General features: G+C 40.8%; 1 protein-coding gene across 1 annotated transcript; it reads right to left on the reverse strand.

The window, feature by feature from the left end:
- Positions 1–7: 7 nt before the first annotated feature.
- Positions 8–22,408, reverse strand: FANCL (FA complementation group L). Its single transcript, XM_065739421.1, has 14 exons — positions 22,276–22,408; positions 20,365–20,423; positions 19,439–19,499; positions 18,352–18,408; positions 17,574–17,671; positions 12,322–12,418; positions 9,015–9,083; positions 3,450–3,600; positions 2,260–2,343; positions 1,850–1,895; positions 1,679–1,760; positions 896–1,012; positions 511–582; positions 8–43 (listed from the first exon to the last, which is right to left on the reverse strand). Exons 1-14 carry the CDS (start codon positions 22,366–22,368, stop codon positions 8–10), a joined length of 1,122 nt encoding a protein of 373 aa, XP_065595493.1. The 5' UTR covers positions 22,369–22,408.
- Positions 22,409–22,673: the final 265 nt, after the last annotated feature.

Below are 22,673 nucleotides of genomic sequence, written 5' to 3' on the forward strand. Positions count from 1 at the left end.
GTTTTCCTCAAGGTTTCTTCATGGAATATCTCAGTGTCAGCGGCTTAGAAAATAAATTCGTAAAACAGTTCTGTAAATACATACCCTGTAAAAGCAAGTTCTTGGAAACCTTCAAGATCTGCACTGAACAGAGTTAACGTGTGAACTAAGCTGCTCTGGGGGCTGTTGTGTACTATGGGTTTGGGGATTTAGTATTTTAAAAACGAGCTCTTTGTTACAGACATTACAAACGAAAGCAAGCTTGCAGCATGCTGGCTGGTTACTTTTAACACTGAGGTGTTGGTGATACACTAGTTGTTATAACATCCTTAAAGATTTTTTGAAGCAGCATAGTTAAATACTGGTGAATTAAACGCTTGGGAGTCTCAACTTTTCCTCTCTTTATCCTGCTGGGCAAAGGGGAGATAAAAGCCACAATTTATGTTCAGCAGAAGACTGAGAGCAAAAGAAGCTGCAACAGAGGAACCACGCTGCCTCATTCCACGGCCCGCTGCCCCTGCACTTCCATACCTTGTTACAGTACGGGCATTCACCAAAGAGGATGTTGAAACTCTGTCTGCTGGAAGGAAGGCCTTGCAGCCACTGCAACACAAAGAAGTCAATTAAAATGCACGTCTGTTTCAGATTCAATTTAAAAAGCATCTCTTAACAGAGAGCTTTGCCAGCTTAGTTCATCTGAGACGCACCAAGACAGCTCATCAGGTCAGTGTGGACTGCCACACAGCGAGAGGGTTCGCTTTCACCGCGTGCGTATCTGGGTGAGAACGCGAGGCAGCACAGAGGCTTCTCTGGCAGCCCTCACGGCGTCCTGGTCCAGCTCTAACTTCAGGTGTGCAACGCTTATTTCCTGTGACCTGTCAGTTAACAAGCAGGTCTGTCCCGTCAGCTACTTTACCTCATACAGGCAAGCCTGATGAAAGGGTTGCCCACACCGCGGCTCGTCGCACACCTGATCCGGCGTGGTGCCACTGAGCCGATAGGAATAGCAGATCCCACAGTCCCTGGTGAAGTCCTGAAAGCACGCTGTGTGTTAGGTCGAAAGGAAGGAAAAGGGCTGGAACAAAGAAACATTTTCATCTATTTGTTCCTTCCTTCACACCTTTTCCTCTTTAGGATTACCAAACTTTCCCGCCTCCGACGCGTATTTCTGACATTGCAGTACGAAGGCAGAGTAGTTGCCAGATGCACAAGGCAGCCAGTTTGACAAGCATTCTCATACTGGGGCCCCACTGGTCCCTTCCCATCCAACACGATTCATCACTGCACTCAGACATCAGGCACGAGAGCTCCACGGTGGTTTGGAACACACCAGTATTTGGATGGCGTCTCGTCCCCTGTACACAGCTCTACCTAATTAGATCTGAAGTCATCAGCATCCATAAGGGAGTGTTTGGGTTTTCCACATCTCATTAGCTACTCTGGAACTTCCTCTTTCCCTTTTAATAGTGAAGCCTGTTATTAATTGTCGCACTGCCACGAGGGCTGCAGGAAAGCACGCACCTCTAATCAGAGGTTAACAAGTGCTGACAGTGGTTGCTTGAAGTTCAGAAGTCCTTATGACAATACATTAATCCAATTACCACTCTAAGTCTCTTCGTTTTCCTGGTTGTTGTAGAAGGACCATTCAGGTTGCACTTATTTGGAAATTACGACTGATCATTACCAAAAAACAACTTACAATTTTCTCTAACTCGCCACGAGATGGAAAATCAATCTCTAAGAGGTCTTTCAAGTTTTGTAATAAACCAACTTCTGGATCCCTGCAAGTGGGAGAAAGGGAGAAAGAAGTAAATGCTGCTAACAGCAAATGCTATCCTAGTTGCAAACCCGTATCGTTAAAGATGCTTACCACAAGTGCATGTTGTTGTTCAGCTTGGTTCTCAAAGGGTTAACCACTGCGAGCAACGTACAAAAAGAGCTGTAATATCTTAATAATCCCCTTTTATCCCCTGTCCAGTTCTACCCCTTCTACTTCAGTACTAAAGACAAAGTCACACTTGGTGGTGGTGGTTTCCTCAATGGCATTTATCCCAACCACCACCAGGACACGGGCAGCAGCTTATTTCCTCGTTATAAAAAGAAGCTTGTCATACCATAGAACTAGGCCATCTATAGGCCTTGCTCTGCATCAGGAGATCACTGGGAAAGGAAACAAAACCGCCCTTCCACAGCCTCGGTCCTGGCTCTGCTCCACGTGTGCCCAGCAGCCTGATGCGGCCTGCTCAGCACAGGTCACAAGCACTGTGCCTGCTGCCTTACCGTGCTCTGCTCCAAGGAAGCAGCACTCAGGGAGCATCTTCGGGTGCCTGGGATCCACCTCTACGCTCACTGAAACATTGCTCCCTGCGGGGAGGAAGTCAGCCATAAGACAAGCTCTTCTTTGCAATCCACTCCTTGAAAACTGAAAGATTAACTTAGAGAACAGTTATAAACTAATGAATTCAGAGCGCTTTTAATTGCTCCGGGTAATTGAAAAGTTGGTGCCAAGCATTCACTTTCAGTGGACTGTAATTAAAAATAGCAACTTAAAGAAGTTAGACCTGGCATTTCTCTGAATAGTCTGAGCACTTCTGGGGAACGGAATTGAAGCTAATGGCATAATCAATTGGAAATCTTGGTGAAACTTTAAAAGCAGCAGACTTAATTGTTAGTTTCACTTCATCTTTGAAAGTCAGAAAGAACAAAAACCAACAATGGTTTTGTGGACAGCCCCTCCACAGCGCACTCCTGGACCAAGCAAGGCACAGCACACTTCTGAAACTGCAAATAGCCCCCTTAATTCCTTAATTGGAGTGCTTTAAATTGGAATTTAGCCTTAACTGAAGATCATCTCTGACTGAAAACAAAGGGCTCAAAGCCTCATGCTGTCCTCCATCCATCTGAACTTTGTGAGACTTTCCCTTCCCTTCACAGTGGTTTTTAAACAGAATACAACCAAGGTAAAGCTGCCCTGACCCCAAACCAGTTGCTGAAGTTCCCAGTCCCTCCCATCACTGCCAGTGTAGGAGCTGCCTCAGCCCCCCTGCAGCATTCCTCCACTCCGCAGCTTTCAGGGCCATCTCTGCTCTAACTGAGATTTCTACACTACGCTATTGGTATTTTGGATTGCTGAAAATCACAGATCTTAGCAAAGATAACACTTTCACCTGTATTAGCAACCTAAGACTTTCTCTTTTGCAAGTGTAGGACTCCTTGCTCTACGCACACAAAGTGCCACACATCAGCATATGAATTAAGGTACTTCTTCAGATTGTTAACGTTGTGTGTCCGCAATTTCCTTTCATCCTTCCTCTGTCCTTTCCACCAGCCTCTTTAACCTCCTCTACTCCCTTAGGACTGCACTAATTCTCCTTTCATTCTTCCAGACCAGGATCAATCTAAAGCAACAGTGTGTTGAAAAGCTGGGGTTTACTGCTAAAACTCAGCCCCTGCTTCTCATCTTTCTGTACCTATAGCGATCCTTCGTGAGGTTGCACACCTAGTGGGACTCTCGGGCTCAAGCACCCACGTCTTCCCATCGATGTCGTCCATGGTGTCCCAGAATTCCTTCAGTGATTCTAATGCCACCAGGAACTGATTGTACACAGCAGCTAAGGAGTCCTAGGAGAAACAGACACGTAAAAATTTTTGGCAGTTTCTGCCCACAGCTATACAGAATATTAAAACAACAACCACCACAAAAACTGCTGGAATATGGGAAGTATTAAAATCCAGTATGCATCCATTCATAGTACAGCAGCAAACAGTGTTGAACCTGACATAACTATGCATTATTATTTTCTTAATTGAAAGAACAAAGTAACCAACTGCCTTCAGTACAGATCGTTCCTCTAGTCCTGGTACCTCTGGCGTGTTGTGATAAATACACATACACCCGCATCTGATGCTGTTTAATGGCCTCTGAGGAAGCTATGTTACAATACTCATCTGATACCACTTGTAAGAAACTACTGTAGCATTTCAGTGACAATCATTCTCTACTATTAAACTTGCTTTATTAAGCTTTATTTCTACTTCATCTGAACAGCAAGGTACCAAATATAAACACACACACACTCACATAAAGAAGGCAGACTGAAAAAAAAAAAAGCTATGATATACAGACAAACAAACAACATCCCAGTGGTCTCAAGATAAGCACCATAAAATCAGGTTGTAAGAGCTGAAGGTAACAAAATGAATAATTCCAAATGGTATCAATTAACAGAGATATTTCATTGACAGTGTAATTTAAGATGATCAGGATGGAAGAGAGACAATCGATATAACGAGAAATGCTCACCCATCACAGAGGATCAAGGCTCGCAGGGGAAAACTCCACAGGGGAGGGATCTCCACCAAGAGCCCCTTCCCCACGGTGGTCAGCCCTTAATGGGGTCTGGGAGAGGTGCAGCCACACTGCACCCCTTCTGGTCACACAGTGCACTGCCTTCAGCTGTGCTCCTGCAGCTCGCTCACTGCTCACCTCAGGTGATCCCACGGTTCAGGACCTGTTTCAACAGTTCCCATACACAGGTATACAACGTAATATTTCAAACCATGTAAATGTCATAAGAGAAGGGGAAACCCTGCAATAATCAGGGAACTACACTCAAGGGATTTCAGCGGTGGAGAATGGATTAGGGAGAATCAAAAAAAAATTGTCACTACACAGGACAATAGAGAGAACAGATATTTAAAATATCACTGAGCAAAACAGACGTAATTCTTCCCAGAGGAGATTTTCAAATCGAGAAAATACTTCGTAGTCAAACTTTCAAAATGCAGATGTCAGTGGGTGCAAAATACAAAGATGAATATACAGAACCAAAAAGAGAAGAATGCAAGAGAAAGCAGAGTAACATGCCACACGTGCTTCGGTCCAAAGTAGAGTCTGATAAAGGACAGGATAAGCAGAGAAGCTCAGAGTCATGAGCAGAGCCCAGAAGAATAACGAGCGCTCCAAACACGGCCTCACGTGGACATACAAAGCTAAGAGGAGGGAGTACCAAAGGACCACCTTGACATCACACAGCAAAACACACGAGCAAAGACAAGGAATGACAGGAGAACGCTGACAAAGACTTGATTAATTACAGTAAAGAGAGGGAAAAGTAAAAAGATGTGAGAAGGGCCACGTTTCAGATGTACTTTGGGCCCGAGGGCCAAACAAGTTCTGGGGTGAAAAAGAAAAAGCAGATGAAGTACTGTGTTCTAAAGAGGTACAGTGCCACAAATAACACCGAGTACACATGCAATGGCCTCCTGTAATCTTTGGCAATTATGCTCTTTCTTTTTCACCCGAACAAAAAGCAGTAACTATACACATATATATATATATTTGAGTTGGAAAAATATGTTTTTTATATAAGGAGTTTTTATTTCTTTTCTGCATACACATTCCAGAAAGAAAGAAATGCTGCAGCTTAGAAATAAAATGCCACAGTTTTTCCTGCTGTTATTAAATTAAAGTAGGAAAGCACTTAAGCAGAAAAGTGTGAATACTGCCAATCTCCAAATGTAATGCTTATTATCTTTAAAAGCATTTTGTTACTTTTATAATACCTGAAGTGATATAATAGTGTCAGTCACTTAACCACATCTTAGAGTATAATATCTTCATCTTAAGTACTATTATTTCCAGTATTTTAATAATTTTCACACAGTCCTGAAATGTGATCTTTTGTGCTCTGATGACACTTAAATTAATAGCATAATTTTCTGGTACTTGCAACAGTTGCTTTCCATTTTGATTTTTTACATTTTTCTATATCACATACAGATAAATCCTCTAATAATCATTTTTATCTTTATCTTCTGGGAATTCAAAGGGTTTCACTAGAAAAAAAAGAAACATCAAGGGATTATAACCCACAGATAAGTTTTAAAATCCAATTAATTTTAATACTAATTGTAATTTCTCAATGATGTTCCCTTAAAAAGGTAGTTAAATCTTTTTTTAAACGCGCTGCTCATTTGATCTTATTTGCATGCTTCATTGATGTTGCCAGCTGTCTCCTGCTATATACATAAATTCATCTATAGGTATTTAAATACATCACACGCTTGTCATGCGAGCCACGAGAACTGTGACACTCCTTTTTAGATGATTAACCAACTAATTTTAGAAAAGTGTTGAGCAATAACCAAAAGGAGCTTCAGAAGTGCATGGGAATCTGCATGAAGTAAGTCCACTATTCTTTATACAACAAACAAAAACCAACCAAGGCATTCACAGTTCATGGAGAGCTTGCTGGCAGCCCATCCTGACTCCAAACGATCTAGCAAAAGCAATCTGCTTTTTCACTCCATCCTCTGCATTTATTAGGTCTCCACGCCCATCAGGCGAATCAGACCTAATAAAAACATTAAGAACGCACTGCCAGCTTAATCCTTCACAACAGCAAAGCAAATATAGTTTTAATGTTGAAAACAGGCCCTGCATTAAAATGACCCAGCCTCCCGTAACTGGGTCACGTGCCATTTCTTCCCGTGGGAGCACCTACGTCTGTTCGTTTTCATACAGAAAAGTTCCTTTGGAATACAGGGCTCAGGATCCCCGCACCACCTCCAGTGACCATATCCTTAGCTTTACAGTCAACATTCTTCACTGGCAGTTCAGGTAGTGAGTGTAGGAAGCAAAGAATACAACTGTTCTTTTGCTGTTGTGGCTGTTGGTTGGTTGTTTCTTTTTTTTTGCTAATTCTTCCTAACTTAAAATTTGCTTACCCTTACTAATCCAGACAGAAGCACAAAGCCTTCTAATGGAAAAGGTAAAGCAGAGTAAGCTATGGATGCTGCTGTCTGCCTGTCCTTCATGCATTCTCAGATAAAGAAGCACTTAATGAAGCGAGCAGCTGTTGGCTGGCAAGGGGGATCACCTGTATTATTTAAGTAATTTATGATTCTTTAGGTTTCTTTGGACTACTATTTCTTTCTTGCAAACCAAACTTGAACAATTTTCTTCCTCCTCAGCACAAACCAAAGCCAGACACAATACTCTGAAATCTGAGACTTGTCGACCATTCCTATTTCTTGCATTGATAGCTACACGGAACGCAGATCTGTGAAGCTCCTTCACTTAGAAAGGAAAAAAAAGAAAGAAAAACACAGAATTGTGCCATGTTTTACTGTGTCTCCATTAAAATAACCAAATCATATCACTCACATCACTATTCCTTCTGAATTTTGTATTACTGTTTCATTGTTGGCTGGCTGCATGACCTCGTTAGTCATTAATCCCCACTCTCCTGACCTTCATGTAGCAAACCAGGTGGGCAGTGGGCAGTGTAGAAACAATACCCTGCAGCGAGGGCAGCAGAATACAGGTGCACTGGAACTGCAGCACGACACCTTCAGTTCATACTAGAGCCTGCAGACAGGACACTGACTGTGTAATTTAGAAAAGGAACACAAGTGAAGTAAGTAGATGTTCTTGCACTTGTCATTGAGGAGCACTCTGCGCTCATTTGGCAGCGCTGCCCTTGGTGCTGATTTCTTACCGCTCTAAAATGTCTCCTCTGAGCCAGAATACACTGGCTGCTGCTGATCATGCTGTGAGACACCTGCACTGGCTACTAGGCTTGTCATGACGCACAAAACCCTACCATCTTCAGCCTGACATTGTGCAAGTTATAATTATTCATCCAAATGAATATGTCAGAGCAGCAGCAGCAGACCTCTCATCAGAGCAAAAGAAAAATACATCAAAACATTATCAACCCAGCAGGAAGACAGGGACCATAAGGAAAATTACCCATTTTTAATATGGATGCCATGAAGCCACGTCTATTATTATACCCAGAAAAAAAAAGAAGAAAAAACAAACCTGCCAACAAACCAGCCACCCAACAACCCCTCAAGTTTAAAGTCCGCGAGCACTGGAAAGAACCTCAAATAGGCAACAGCAGGGGGAAAAAATTAAGCAAAATCAATTACCTGAAATCCATTTATATTTTATAAGTGTTTATACAGTAACAGCACAATTCTGCATTCTTCAGTTAAGCCTCAGCAGTTTTTACATCAAAGATGACCAACAAGTACTAAGGCTCCATCAAAGCTTCCTGGTATATTAGTTCATTACAGTTTTTAAGACGAGAATTCTACTTTCTCGTAGAGTCAATATTAATACATCTGCTCACATCTTCACCTTGTCACAGCAAGTTGCTTTACGTTATGCTTTTCAAGAACTGGTGACACACAGCACCTTCAGCTTTACAGTCCTATGCTCACCTTATAATCATTCAATTGTGTTCCCTACACAAACTGTGTGGCATCAAAATCAGCTTTACGGATGGGCAGGAAGCACTGCAGGAGCTAAGATCACCGAGTGCCATCACTTACACGAAGTCTATTTTTTTCCTGAACCAAACAACATCAAATCTCAACTGTTTTCTAGAGATAACCCACATTAGCTTCCTTCTAAGTGGTCCCTTTTGAAACCCGTTTCATGAAGGACACATGCTCCATTAAGGCAGAGCGAGACATGAAATCAAGCAAAAGAGCCTAATGGACAATGGCTCTTTGTTCTTCACACTGACAACTCTTAAACTACAAAATTTGAGTTAAGTATTTTCATGTTCTAAAGGTTATAAATGAAGCAATTTTATTATACTGTGGAAATGTTATAGGCTAACAAACTGTGGGACTGTTGTTTTTGCTTGGTTGGTGTTTCTTTTTGTAATAGCTTCCACCTTTCAAAGGTGCTTCTCTGCATGGACAGCTTTCTGTGCATAGCACTTCCTTCTCTCATTTCTAAAGGAACGAAGCTTCAGCTGTACTATAAGAGAAAGGCAGTATGAGTGTGAGACACTCAACACAGGAAGCATACCCTCACAGCAAGGAAAATATGGAAAACTGTATCATAAGGCACACAAAGCTCAATTTTACACTCACATAAGCAGGTCTAAACGTAAAAAGCAGAGTTTTATCAGTGAGTTAAAAACAAGGTCCAGTGCATCATCACCACCTACCTCTGCCCATTACCTCAGCTATAAGCAAACAAATCAAATCCAGTGCGTAGTACGGTAGCTTACCTGTGGCATCCAAGAGATGGCAAACTGAACAGGAAGATCCACAACACAATCCGGTGGTTCAGCTGGATACTGAGGGAGGGAAAACATACACAGTTCTGTTTTGTTTTTTAATGTGATTAAAGTCAGACTGCTACTCAGCTGCCAAATTCGATAATGAAATGTGAGCACTTCACGCACCTTGAGAACTTGGCTATCAAAGAAAAGACATGGAAGGCATTTTCAGAAGCCCTTACAAATGTTAATTATCATTTAAAGAAGACATCTACAAGCGAAGAGTTTTCACGTATCAGGATTTGGGAATGGCAGGAGGATCATGGTTTTCTGTGTTCAGTGTTTACACAGATGAATTAAAATACAACTTCAGAAACAGATCAAGTTAAAAAAAATGCAAAAGCATTCTTGGCAACTCGATGGAATCTGCTTAACAGAACCTCAGCATTATCCACGCAGCGTTCTTGCCCCTCAGTTACCTGCAGTGCATACAAAAATTTAGAACAAGAATAACAAAAACAACAAAGCAGAAAAACCTTCCTGAGGCTCCACCTGTAATAAACCTCTCACACAGATATCATCATTATCTAGCAATCAATGTAATTTTGTTGAAGTGTCTTTGCCACACATACAGTGTAATTCTACAGGAACTAGTTCCCGTTGGTTCTCAGTAAAAAGAGCAACCAACTAAACGGATCTGGCTTCCCCAGAGCATCCATTCTTTCCTGCCCTGATTTTAATAACAAGGTGGATTTATGCACCTAGCAGAAATTTGTTTCAACTTGCATTTTTAATATGCCTCCATTTGTGGTTTCTGTCAGATATCTACTTTCTGAAGACAACATCTACAACTTGAGTACCTTGTTATTTACTATTTTATCAAACTGGTGGCAGACAAGCTAAAAAATACAGCGAGCAAGGGAACTGAAACAACTAATTTGGACAGGAGGCAGTTACAGTTTAGAAACATACACCCACAGAAGCTGTCAGAGTTTCTTTCACTGCAGTATCAGCATTATTTTTCACAAAATGCTTTAGTGCTTGCATAAAAATAAATTTGTTTTCAATGTATAAAACCTTGCCTAAACCAAACAGATCCTTTCTGTGTGGGATTAGTTGCAGGACTACCCTAGTGAAAATAGCAGCAGCATTAGCCAATCGAGTGCTTATTTTCTTGGTAAGTAAATAACCTTTATGCATTCTTTTCATATGGTGCCTTCGAACAAGTGGCTGCAAACAGATTCTTCAAACATTTTATTATTTAAAATAAATCAATTATCTAATTTCTTTAATGCTTTTGCACCTTATGGGTGAAATCCTGTATAAAATACCCTGAGCAGTTGTGCAGGAGATGGTACTTTACAACACTATACCACACTATATCAAATACAGCCAGATTTGTATGTTAGAAACCATCCTGCTTTTCAGAAGAATTTAAGCAATTACTAGAGCAAAGATTTATATACTGTATTTTGAGCATGCAGCTGATGCTATCTAGAAAAACCATTTTCAATAACCCTCGCCAAATCATTCACTTAATTACTGTCAAAGCATCTTGTTTACTACATGACATGCAAATTATTGCAGCAGCTATTAGAGTTCTTGGGATCCGAAATGGCAAGCACCCAATTCACTTCCAAGAATTAAAATATATGAGTTCTCGTGGAATATAAAATGAAATCTGAAAAATAAAACCCAGTGCATTTGGTTTTACACCTTGCAAAGGTGCACGTTTTGCTTTCAAAAACCTTCTAGTTCATTTATTAAATTGTAAGTGAATCAAATTTTCTGCATCAGGTGTTTTCAGGCAAAGTACACTGAAAACTATTTCACAAAACATAATGTGAGCATTAAACAACACGTGCTCTTATGAAGCCAGTCCTAATCAGTTAGGAGAGTCACTACTGCGTAGCGATGGATTTCACAGGGGCACCCATGTCTTGACAATTTCAGTGCTTCCAGGCTTACTTCAGACACCCCAAATTTCCTAGACACTTTACAAAGAGATTATAGAGAGCAAGCTTTTTTTAAAAGAACAATTCCCAGCATGAAGAACATCAATACAAGAATAATAAGTGAAAACATTTGTCTAACTGTTACAGAAAGATCTTCAAAATAGATCCAGGGGCAACAGGCTGCATGCATGTCACTTCTGAAGTCACTCTAAGTACAGGGACAGCAGCTCCCTTATAAACAACAACAACACAGTCAGGTTATTATTCTTGCACACTAAACAGCCCACAGTTTTACTTGGCATGGTTTTTTTTTCCCCCCATCAGTGTATTTGACAACCACATGACTAGCAAATTAATTATCTATTCGTTTGTATGTATAAACACATGCATATATATTCAATTAAAGTATACTCTCATTTATTTATTTTTTTTTTATAAATCTATGCTGACAACCACAACCCCCTGATAATTCTTTTTTTCCCTTCAAGGTGATACTGAGGACTTACATAAAGCTAAAAAAAAAAAACCCTCTTGTGTGCCTGGTTTTTTTGTTTGCTTGTTTTTTTTATAGAACATAGTAAGTTTCTGATGATGAAATTTAACTTCACAATGCAGTGCCCAGTTCTCATCCCTTCAAGATTATTATTCCAGATGATGGACCAATGATAGTTTCAAAATCCACTTTTACCCACGAACTGCTTCTCTGAAGGTAACAGCTATCACCATACAATTGCCATCACATAGCCTGGAAATTCATAGCTTCTGATGAGAGATTCATGCCTTAAAATGAGAAATTCTACTAAGAAATTTCATAGTTTGAGGTCTGTTCTATGTATTTGGAAAAAATAAAACTTTGCTGCTTCCACACATGCCACAGACACTGGTTTGTTGGTTGTTTTTTTTTGGTTTTGCTTACTAAATGCTTAAAAACATCACTTCCGTGGTCAGCCTGCCATAAACCTTCATCTCTACAGCTTCAACAGTGAGACCTGCTGCAGAAGCTACCCAACACCCTCTAATTCTTGTCCTGTGCTTAATCTCAGGACTGAAGGGTAAGGTATGAAAGTCTCTCAAATAGCTTTGCCTGTGATAAAATAATTGCAGTACCACAGAGTGTTTCTCATGCGACACACGGCCTCATATAAAAAGATCCTTACAGATAACAACAGTGTATAAGAAATTCTCATACAAGTTCAAATCTGACAATTCTGCATTTTACAAAAACAATTTCTAAAAGAAAAAAACCAACATTCTTTCTCACAATAGACATGCCAACAAACCAACTCTCTAAAATCCTCACCAATTAGAAAATCTATCTTTTTCATGGGAACCTTAAACCGCTTCCCCCCGGATAAATTCACCTTGGCATTTAACTTCAGAGTGATCAGGTGCTGTCGATCACGAGAGTCTTCAGCTCTTAGCCTGATTGTGGTGAGCCCAGTATCCACATACACAACTCTAAAAGAGAAAAGAAAGCTCATGGTATTTCATGAACTACAGCTTGAAAGATCTGCAATACTCTTATTAGTCAGTTACAAATATTAATCAGGGGAAGTCCGATATGCCAACCACTTCTGCTGTTCCAGATTTACTGCTGTTAATACACCAGTCTACAGCTTAATGCAGTCATACATCTTTGGGTTATTTACAATGTGTGTCAAGGCTCACGCTGTGGTCAGTGAGTGCTATGTTTCAGTTTTCCATCACTGGAACCTTTGACACACACAGCATGTTCCTGTCAGCCTCTACTTATGTACACATTAAACTTCCTGTCAAATCTTTGATCCATTTCTGCAGTTTCCTACTCTGAGACTTTTATGCTCTTGATTTGTTTTTCTCTTCAATGAAGTTCTCTTTTGTTGTCAATAATACTACAGCCAAAAACACGTGGCTATTGGCTCACATTCTGAAACTGATTTTCCACAAAAAGCACCACCAGAACAGATACAAAATGAGCTGTTGACAATGACCTGCCTTTGTTTCACCACAGTTTTACACAGCTTAAATGCATCCAAGCAAGCAGTAAGTATACACTAAACATAAATAAGTTTTAATACTCACGACGACATCTGACTTCTTGTTTAAGATGTTACTGATATGTACTTCCCCAAACAATGAGGAAAGATGAAATTGGGAAATACATCGTCCTTCCGAGAAGCTTCAAAGACTACCAGAAAGACTTTACCTCAAAACTACATCACAAAGTCTTATAAAGGTAAGAAATTACTTACAACTCAGGCCTCCACCTACTGTTGCAGATGGGGTTGAAGAATGCCCAAAATGAAAATTCATTGCCAGTCCCCCTTTTTCTTAACAGAATGTAAAAAAAACCAAACCAATAAACTGCCTCGAGGGGATGAAGGAAAACTCAATTTTCCATTTAAGACAGAAGAATTCAGTAGCTTAGTGGCTACTTGCTCTGTCACATCATTCTACCAGTCTCTGGATTAAAAAATAAATAAAATGGAGTTCTGTAGCACTGGGGAAAGTTGGACAACTCCGTAAAAGCCCTGTGAACTTCTTCGTGTGACTGCACAATAAAAGAAGGGAGTTTAGATAGGTGATAGTTCAGCTTATAAACTTTTATTCCTCAGTGGGTTCCGTCATTTTTTCTGCTTATAAAAGAATGGAACGATCATAAAGATGGAAAACCTCAGTTAAATCTCCAAAGCACTGTAATTTAGAATAACACACAAATGACATTTCATTGAGGCATACAAAAGGGCCAAATTTCTTGGAAGGGAGAAACCAACTGAAGATACATTACACAAAAGAATTTGGCAAGTGTCAAACAGAAATCAAGACTGAAGAGATTTGAGATGATTGGGATCACAAGTCTCGTTATGGACTTGAGGGACACTAGCAACAATCACAGAATCACAGGAGTAGGAAAGGACCTCTAGAGGTCATCACGCCCAGCCTCCCCACTAAAGCAGCTTGCTTACTGCAGGCCACACAGGCAGGTGTCCAGACAGGTCTTGAATATATCTGTAGGATACTCCACAGCCTCTCCGGGCAGCCTGCTCCAGTGCTCCATCACCCTTACTGAAAAGTTCTTCAACATATTCGTATGGAACTTCCTATGTGCCAGTTTTTGGCCATTACTCCTTGTCCAATAAGTACACACCACTAAGAGAGTCTGGTCTTGTCCCATTGTCTCCCTCACTTCAGATATTTATAAACTTCTCCAGGCTGAACAGTCACAGCCTTTCCTCACAAGGAAAGAGCGTGGCCAGCAGGTCGAGGGAGGTGATCCTCCCCCTCCACTCTGCCCTGGTGAGGCCTCATCTGGAGTACTGTGCCCAGTTCTGGGCTCCCCTGTACAAAACTGACAGGGATCTCCTGGAAAGAGCCCAGGGGAGGGCTACGAAGATGATAAAGGATGTGGAACACTTCCCTTACGAGGAAAGGCTGAGAGACCTGGGGCTGTTCAGCCTTGAAAAAACAAGACTCAGAGGATCTGATCCACGTCTATAAATATCTGAGGAGCAGGAGGCAAAGGGATGAGGGCAGGCTCTTCTCAGCAGTGTGTGGTGATAGGACGAGGGGAAATGGCCACGAACTGAAGCATGGGAAGTTCTGCACAAATGTGCATGGGAACTTCTTCCCAGTGCAGTGATGGAGCACTGACAGAGACAGCACACAGAGGTGGTGGAGTCTCCTTCTCTGGAGACTTTCAACCTGGACACCCACTGGTGCAACCTGGAGCTGCTTTGGCAGGGGGTTGGACTCAATGATCTCTAGAGGTTCCTTCCAACCCCTACAATGTATGAAGTTAAGAGGAAAATCTCAGAATATCCTTCCCCACCTCAGTTCATTCGGTTTGTGCCAGTATCTTTGTCTTAAAGTTACATGAATACCTTTGAACTCTCCAGCTTCAAAGAGGACAGCAGTTGGTACAGGAAATTCACTGAAACCTACTGAAATGTGATTTTTGTGAGCAAGTATTTGAAAATGAAAAAATGTGTACTACACACTAAAATTAGGTAAAAAAAAAAAAAAGCTTCCATTATCACAGAGAAAGTGATTATATCTAATAATGGCAGCTTGCCCATTTACAATATTCATTCCTGGTTTTACTCTGAGTGGGTGAGGAGAGAAGAGGCATAAGACCATTTCAAGTAACGTCTTCAATTTGTTTTTGAGAAACATCATATATTCCTTAGATAAGCTATTTGAATACAGTGCATTTCTGCCTTCCCTAAAAGCTTCTTAACTCTCTTTTAACTCTCTTCAGAGATAAGGGACCGTACCCTATTGTTTAGATTCTCTTTCAAATAAGAACATTTTTCAGTTGCATTTGGATGCATTCAGATACAGACTGCCTGGAGCACGGCCAAAAAAACTTCCTGAGAAAACATCCACAACCAGGCAGTGTTTGTCTTTTTAATAACTGACTCCCATCTCCCAAACTGAGCAGTGACTACAACACATCAATCAAGAGATGCATGTCTACTGACTATCTTGACCCCACTGGACAAAAGCACAGCATAAGATATTTGCCTACACAAAAAACAATTTTACCTAGAAAATCAGGCAAATTCTGTCTTAGAAGCATGCTCTCCAATAAAACACTGACGTGCTTTTCAGTAGTAAACATTGAATATCTTAATTTATGGGAATCGAGATTAAATACTCTGAGATAAGGTACTAAAATGCTTTTCAGGAGCAACACACAGTTTACAAATATATTTATAATTGAATGCATACACTATATTTGTATATGCAATTATAATTACAATATATTTAATACATATTTCTCAAGTATATTTAGTTTGGGTCGATGTGTTTTGCTGGCATGGACTCGAAGGGTTTGTGGGCAGGGGGAGACAGGGGAGAAGAAGAATGCAGAGCAGGAAGCAGGCATGATTCTGAATTTAGTCCACTTAACAATGGAAACGACTGAAAACACCATAGCTGATTCAAAAAGGATGCTTTAAAGAAGAGGTCTTCAAAGCAAACTCCTACTTAAGGTTACACGTTATTTATAAACAAAGGTGAAAACACTCAAGACTATTCTTCAATCTAAAGCTTTTTTAAAAACGTGGTGAAATAAACATTTGTTAAATTCTCAGCCAAGATTAAGAAAAAAAGTAGATGTGGTATTTTGAAAGTTGCAAATCCAGACTTTCTTTCTTCAACTTTCATTTTAGAGAACCTAAAACACAGCTTCTCCTTCAAGACTTTCCAGCATTTTACACAATCTTTCATCCTTGCCCCTTGAAAGAAGGCACTCAAATTAATTGCACACTATCAGTAAAATGAAACACAGTCTACAAATTTATTTTCTCTATGCTAACCTACACAGAAATAACTGCCTTCAACTCCATAAAGGTTACCTAGATATAAATCATTCCGAGCTCTCTCCTGGAGGATTAAATTGTTTGATATCAGACAACTCGCTAGTAGTGGCATGTGACAGCAGGGAAAGCCTTTCCAAAAGCCTGCAAATCAAGGCAGATCTTTGAAAAATTTTAGCACAGACATTGAGTATTTGATCACAACCCTGTGTTACTTCATGTTTGTAAGAGTTAAGAGGAGATCCAGGTCTTCCTCTGAAGAGCTTTAAATTGACACTCCAGGTCACCTGAAGGCACATGGAATTGTTGATAAATAAAATCTGTTTGAATACGTTCAATATCCTAATGAATAAGTTTCCAGATGCAGCTATTTGTACTTTTCTTTCCTCAACAAAGGCAAATATCTTCAGTTAATTTCACGTCCTTCCCCCGACAGTTAGCGTGAGTGAAGAGATTCACTACTATTTTTACTTCCCTGAGAAGAAGAGCTGAACTCCCCATTTGACAGTCCCTTTATACTACAGCATATACCCCCTGTGAATTCATGTACTCAGGTGCACTGAGCCAACGTGACCAGGTAACCCAATTCATCCTATCCTTCTGCAGTAACCAACCCCTTCAAAAGCAACACCCCAAACACATGGTCTCCCTGCACAGCTGAGTCAAGAAAGCCTACCAGATGCCTTTCATTAGCCCTCACCTGTGCTTGGACCACCCCTGCAGCAAGAAACAATCAATTCCTCTAGTTTCTCAAGGGCTGTGGTTGTTCTGTAGTTCTGGAATAACAGCATCCCAATATCTCTTCTACGCTTTTCTTTTTTTGGTAATGAATCCACAAAAAAAGGTGAATTTACATTTTCACTTTGTCTAAGGAGATGCTGTGGAGGCAGGATAGAACCATCCTTTAAAAATAATTATCCTATGTAAAAAATACAAAAAAACCCATCCGTGAACCACTGTTATGAAGTCAGTTATAATCAAACTCCCTACACGACAGAAATAGTCAAAAAAACCCCCAGAGAACTATAAATATAGCACTAAATGCTGACTATGCCAATAGTTTACAGTTCAAAGAACCAACTGCTTGGGAGTACCATCTCACCCCTCAGCTCAGCTATCCAGTACTGAAAACATGCCTTCAGTTGAAGCAGGGTTTTCCCCTTATTTTCCTTTTAAATGAAAATAAATAAATAAAGCAGATTATTTTAAAACAAAAGGTTTCTGAACAGGATAAATTAACAAGTTATGTGTGGATCCAACACATCATACACATGCAGGAGTGGGTCTTCTATTAGGTAACAAAATAAACATACTTATTCCAACCCAACGTTTCTAGGTCTCTGACAAGACAGGAGTAGTATTCTGGTGGCCACGGTACATGCAGCTCTTGTGTATTCTTCAAAGCAATTTCCTGCTTACAAGAACATTAAAAACATCATTAAGGAAGATTTCAATATTTTTGCATCTATTTAGTTATATGATTTTTGCAATTCATTCAAAAATATTAAACTTATGTAAAATTAACTGTACACTGCATTTGTTTTGTGATAGCCTCCAGCTAAAGCAGACAAAAGCTGTTTGGTAAATTACTTCAGATACTGCTAATGAAAACATCTGCAATTTAAAAAAAACACAGATGTTGACAACAGACTTCAGATGCAAATATCAAATGTGTCTCTTTCATCTAATAAATTTGAAGCCAAGCATCTTGTCTGAAAGAACATTTCAAAAGAAGACTCCATGAATCCCACAGCTGTCTCCTGAGCAAAACAGCCACAGAAGAAAACATGAAATCCCTCATATTATTCTTAGGTAGCTACATACAAGCACACACCAACAATCAGAAAGTAATCAATTTCTCAGTTTTAATACGATAGGATCCCAGATGTTGCATACAGGTACTCGTTAGGTCGGTCACAATGCCTCAAAAGTTTTTCATAAACCTTAATACCAGATTGCAGGGGAAAACCAACCAACCAAAATACGTTGCACACCTTGGTGTGGCAATGTTATCAGCCTTTAAAAAAAAACAATAGCATCAATAACAAATAAACCCACAACCACCACAATTCTGCACATTCTGTCACTCACCAAAACAGTTTTCAGCTCCACCACAAAACTGACAAGATCTGGACAGCTGTGCAACCTCTGGAAGGCACAGAGTATCATTTTCGTATCATAACATTTAGAGGTAAAAAATTTCAGACTAAACTATCTACCTTTCTGGTATTATCAAGCCACCAACAAGGGAGAAAATCTCAACTGCATGAATTTTTAAACACCACAATTAAAAAACAAGCCTCCAGACAAGGGAGCCTTAATGAAAATTAACTGCCATTTTTGTCCAACACTGTCACACAGCACATTTCTGTAGTTTGTGAAGATCTTACATCTCATGCATTTATCTGTATTTAGGAAGATGTTTATGGAGACTTCAGCCCCTACCAGAGAGAACGGAAGCTTTTGAATGACTCAAAACATTCTCAGTTAAATCCTCTTTAAGAACTCTCAAGAGCTGTGTACTTTCACATTTTAAGGTGGCCTTGTTTGTCATCACACAGAGCACACACTTACACTTCTGTTTCTTTAGCTCTGTAGCTCGGGATACTCTAAAGCTGCAGCCCTTGTTCTACAAAGAGGTGCAAAGTCAGAGAGGGGCACGGACTCATCCTGCACACGCAGCAGATGCCTCCTCAAAATATTCCTCACAAATGGAGGGCAGTTATATCCTTGCTCTAGAAGTTAAACCTCTCAGTCCAGAGGAAACTTAGATCCCTTGACCATTTACAATGCAGAATGAGCTATGTGAATTATTAATTCATGTGATCTTTACGAAATGTGGACAATTTATTATAAACAGAGAGAGAAATTAAGGAAAATGGAATAAATTACTGCTGGCATCTTACAAGTTGTTCTACCTCAATCTTCAAAAATGAACTAAAACAATCTCACCCCAAACCTTGAATAGAAAGTGAGTATTTTCCATCTCACCTCGCAGTAGCCTGCAAACACCCAGGCATTTCAAAACAGCACATCTTGTCTACGAATGAAATTACAATTCTGGAACACTTTCAGAATGTGCACGAGTAGAAGTTCCACAAATCACATATACTCTCACACACATTTAACAACAACTTTATACAGACATTCAATAGAAATGCTTTTCAAAGCAGCTTACCTGCTTCAAAATGTGCCGATATCCATGCAGTATCTTCTTCAGGTGCCAGCTACACTCTATTCTGCACAAACAGTATTTAATTCCATACTACATGCTTTTGAGAAAGGACCAGAACGTTTGGTGCTAACAACATAGAAGTTTTTCTTCAGAAACAACAAAGGAATTAAACAGTGCTTAAAATTTCTTTGAGATTTAGCCTCTATTTTTTGCTGAAAGCAACATAATTCTTTCCAACTAATATGACTTCATTAAAAATACCAATATTTTAAAACTCAAGCCTGAAAATGTCTGTTACTTATAATGCAGTTTTAAGTATCTGACCTAGCATGTAGTAAAGCTACCTAATACCACACCTGTTCACAGCAGGCAGGCCTTGGCAGAAATATGGGATACAATTATAAGAACTACTGCATGTACACAATATATGTGCACACCCAACTACCACTGGAATAAACAATTGCAAGTGGAATTAAGTTTATCTTACACATTGAAAGCTGGGCTTTTAAAGAGAAGTTCAGTAATGGTTAGCTTTTATTTATTTTTTAATCTTCAAGTATACCATCCCTTTAATTTACAACTTTGCTCTGTATCTTCTGCTTTCCAAATGGTGACATATAAATAGTTTGATGTACACAAACATTTTTTTCCAAGTACACTGACTTATATATAAATATAACCAATTAATTGCAACAGGCTTCAAACTTAATTAAAACCAAAATATTTTGATACAGGCGATGTTTATCATCACTGTTTATTATAACAGATGCTGCATGATTTTGTTTCAAGGTTAAGAGGAAACCAGTAAAACTTAATTAACCAACACTCATGCTGCAAAAAAGGTACCAATCACCCATATATATTCATCACTGCTTTTATCAAATATGCCTGGTTACATACACTCACTTTTTTTCCTACGACTATCTTACCTTGCATTTTTCAGTTGAGAGTCTGTGGGTAACAGTATCCGGATGTGGAAGTCTCTGCCCTTGAAAATAAGCATTTAGTTAATAGGAAGGTCAGCAAAGAAAAACTGTTTGATACTACTGGGCAATACTTCCTGAAAGTATTGACTACTAAGCAAGAAAGTTCCTCTTCTGTGACTTTCAGGAATATTAGACAGAATTTTTTCATTTTGGAAAAAAAGCAGTATGAGTAACAGGTAGGAATAATCCCATTTTTAATTCTCAAGTCAAAATATTCTTGGTCTCTATAACTCACAGTGTTCAGAAAGAATGTTTTCAGGAGATCATATCTTAATAAAGAAAAGTAACACCTTTTAGAAAAGAAAGAAACACTACCCAGACCTGGACACACCATTATCCAAGTCATGCTGAAGCCCACAAGAATGTCCCTTCAACTCAAGTAGAAGGGTAAACTCTTATTATAAAAGTACTATGCTAAAAGTGAACTTGGACACTGATACACAGAATTTTCTGCAATTTAGACACCAAAAAAACAAACAGTCTCAACTACGTTAATAATATAGCTTTACCCCTCTTTGGGGCAGTCTTCATGAAGCAGCTCCTACACACTGTTCACTTCTACTTTTATTATCCAGGTTCATGATCCTGCCCTGACATTCTTAAAGGATTATCAAAACAGAACAGTTTACAAACCTTGATTTCACCTCCCAGGAGAGAACAGTTAACTTATCTCAAAACTTTAGATTCTGTTCCATCTCAGCATACCTTGGATTACAGCCACAAATCCTGACGTTTCTTCGGAGGAAAGGTAAGAACAACAGCAAATATCTTCTAATGATAAAACAACCTATTTTGTGATGTTTTATCTTGACTCCAGTGAGGCTTTCAATCCTGTTTCCTGTAACAGCCCCTCAGTGAGGTGGACTGAAAGGCGTTAGAGGTGCCAGGCTTGAAGGGCTGCACTCAGCACAACATCCAGCTGAAAGCCAGTGACTAAAGGCACACACTACTAAACCCTCATTAACGACCCAGGTGAGGAGACAGCGCACTCTCAGCAAGTTTGTAGAGGACAAAAGACTGGATGAAGCAGTTGATATGACACATATTGGTCATAACCACGCACCAATGTGGTGAGAAACTAGAGCAATTCTGCAGAAAGGGACCTATCTGATTGTAGTGGGCATCTAGCTGATACAGAGCCAGCGGTGTGCCCTTGTAGCAAGGGAGGTAAAATGTCTCCAATTTTGCCTGTCTACATCAGGCAGAGCTGCCAGCAGGCCCAGGGGCAGCGAGGGGCTCCTGAGATGCTAGGTCCCTAATGCCAAGAGGACAGGGACACGTTGGAGTTAGGGCACAGAAAGCCATAAGGGTCATTTAAGGGCCTGAAGTACCTTGCTAGTATGTACAAGCACCTGAGGAGGAGAAAAGAACACGTGGGCAGACTGCATGGAGTGACACGCAGTCAAGGGACAAGAGGCAGTGGGTAGTTTAAATATGGCTTAAGCTTCGCTTAAATGTGGGGGGGGCAGGGGGGAAACACAACAAAAACACTTATTAACAGCGTGGGAGGTCAAACACTGGATGTGGTTACCTGAGAGGCTGTGGGGGTCTGGAGTTACACAAAACCTGAACGTGTACGGGCTTAAGCAGCCCGCCCTAAGTCACTCTGCAAGAGAGCCCTTCCAGACCTCCGCGATCCTCATCAGCAACAACACAGCATCTTCCCCACAGCAGAACTACAGCTCTGACAATGCCAGCCCGTGACTCGCGCTGGCGCTGACAGGAGGAAGCTCCCAGCTCCGAGAACGCAGCTGCCAGGGGCGGTACCACGGACACGCCGCGGCCCGCGCGGCTTCGCTCGCTCCTGGCCTCACAGCCCCTCACGCACCCGCCTGCCGCAAGCGGAACCAGTACCTGCGCGCTGATGAAGCCCTCATAAGCCGTCCCGTCGCGGTTCTGAGGCAGCAGCAGCGGACACAGGCGGAGCAGGGACACGCGGCCCGCCATGCCGCGCCTCAGCGGCCCGCCACCGTTCGAACCGCGGCGGAGGCCCCGCCCGCCGGGCCGCGCATGCGCGCGAAGCCAAGGCGCGTTGTGAGGAAGCGCGGCTCTCAACCCGCGGCCGTGCCCGCGCTGTGCTCAGGGTGCTTGGGGAAGCGCAGAGCTTGTGTTTTAAACAAGCCCTGTTAAAAAAATAAGAGCGCCTTGTAGCCGGGAGGTCGGTGTATCTATGGTGTTGCTGTGCCGTGGGTTGTGGTTTCCATGGAAAAAAACAGGAGGCATTACTTTCAGAGCAGCCTAGGTGTAATAAA

This window comes from Cyrtonyx montezumae, unplaced genomic scaffold (assembly GCF_038088225.1).
Source record: "Cyrtonyx montezumae isolate F1298 unplaced genomic scaffold, pur_monq_1.0 scaffold_24, whole genome shotgun sequence".
Lineage (NCBI taxonomy): Eukaryota > Metazoa > Chordata > Aves > Galliformes > Odontophoridae > Cyrtonyx > Cyrtonyx montezumae.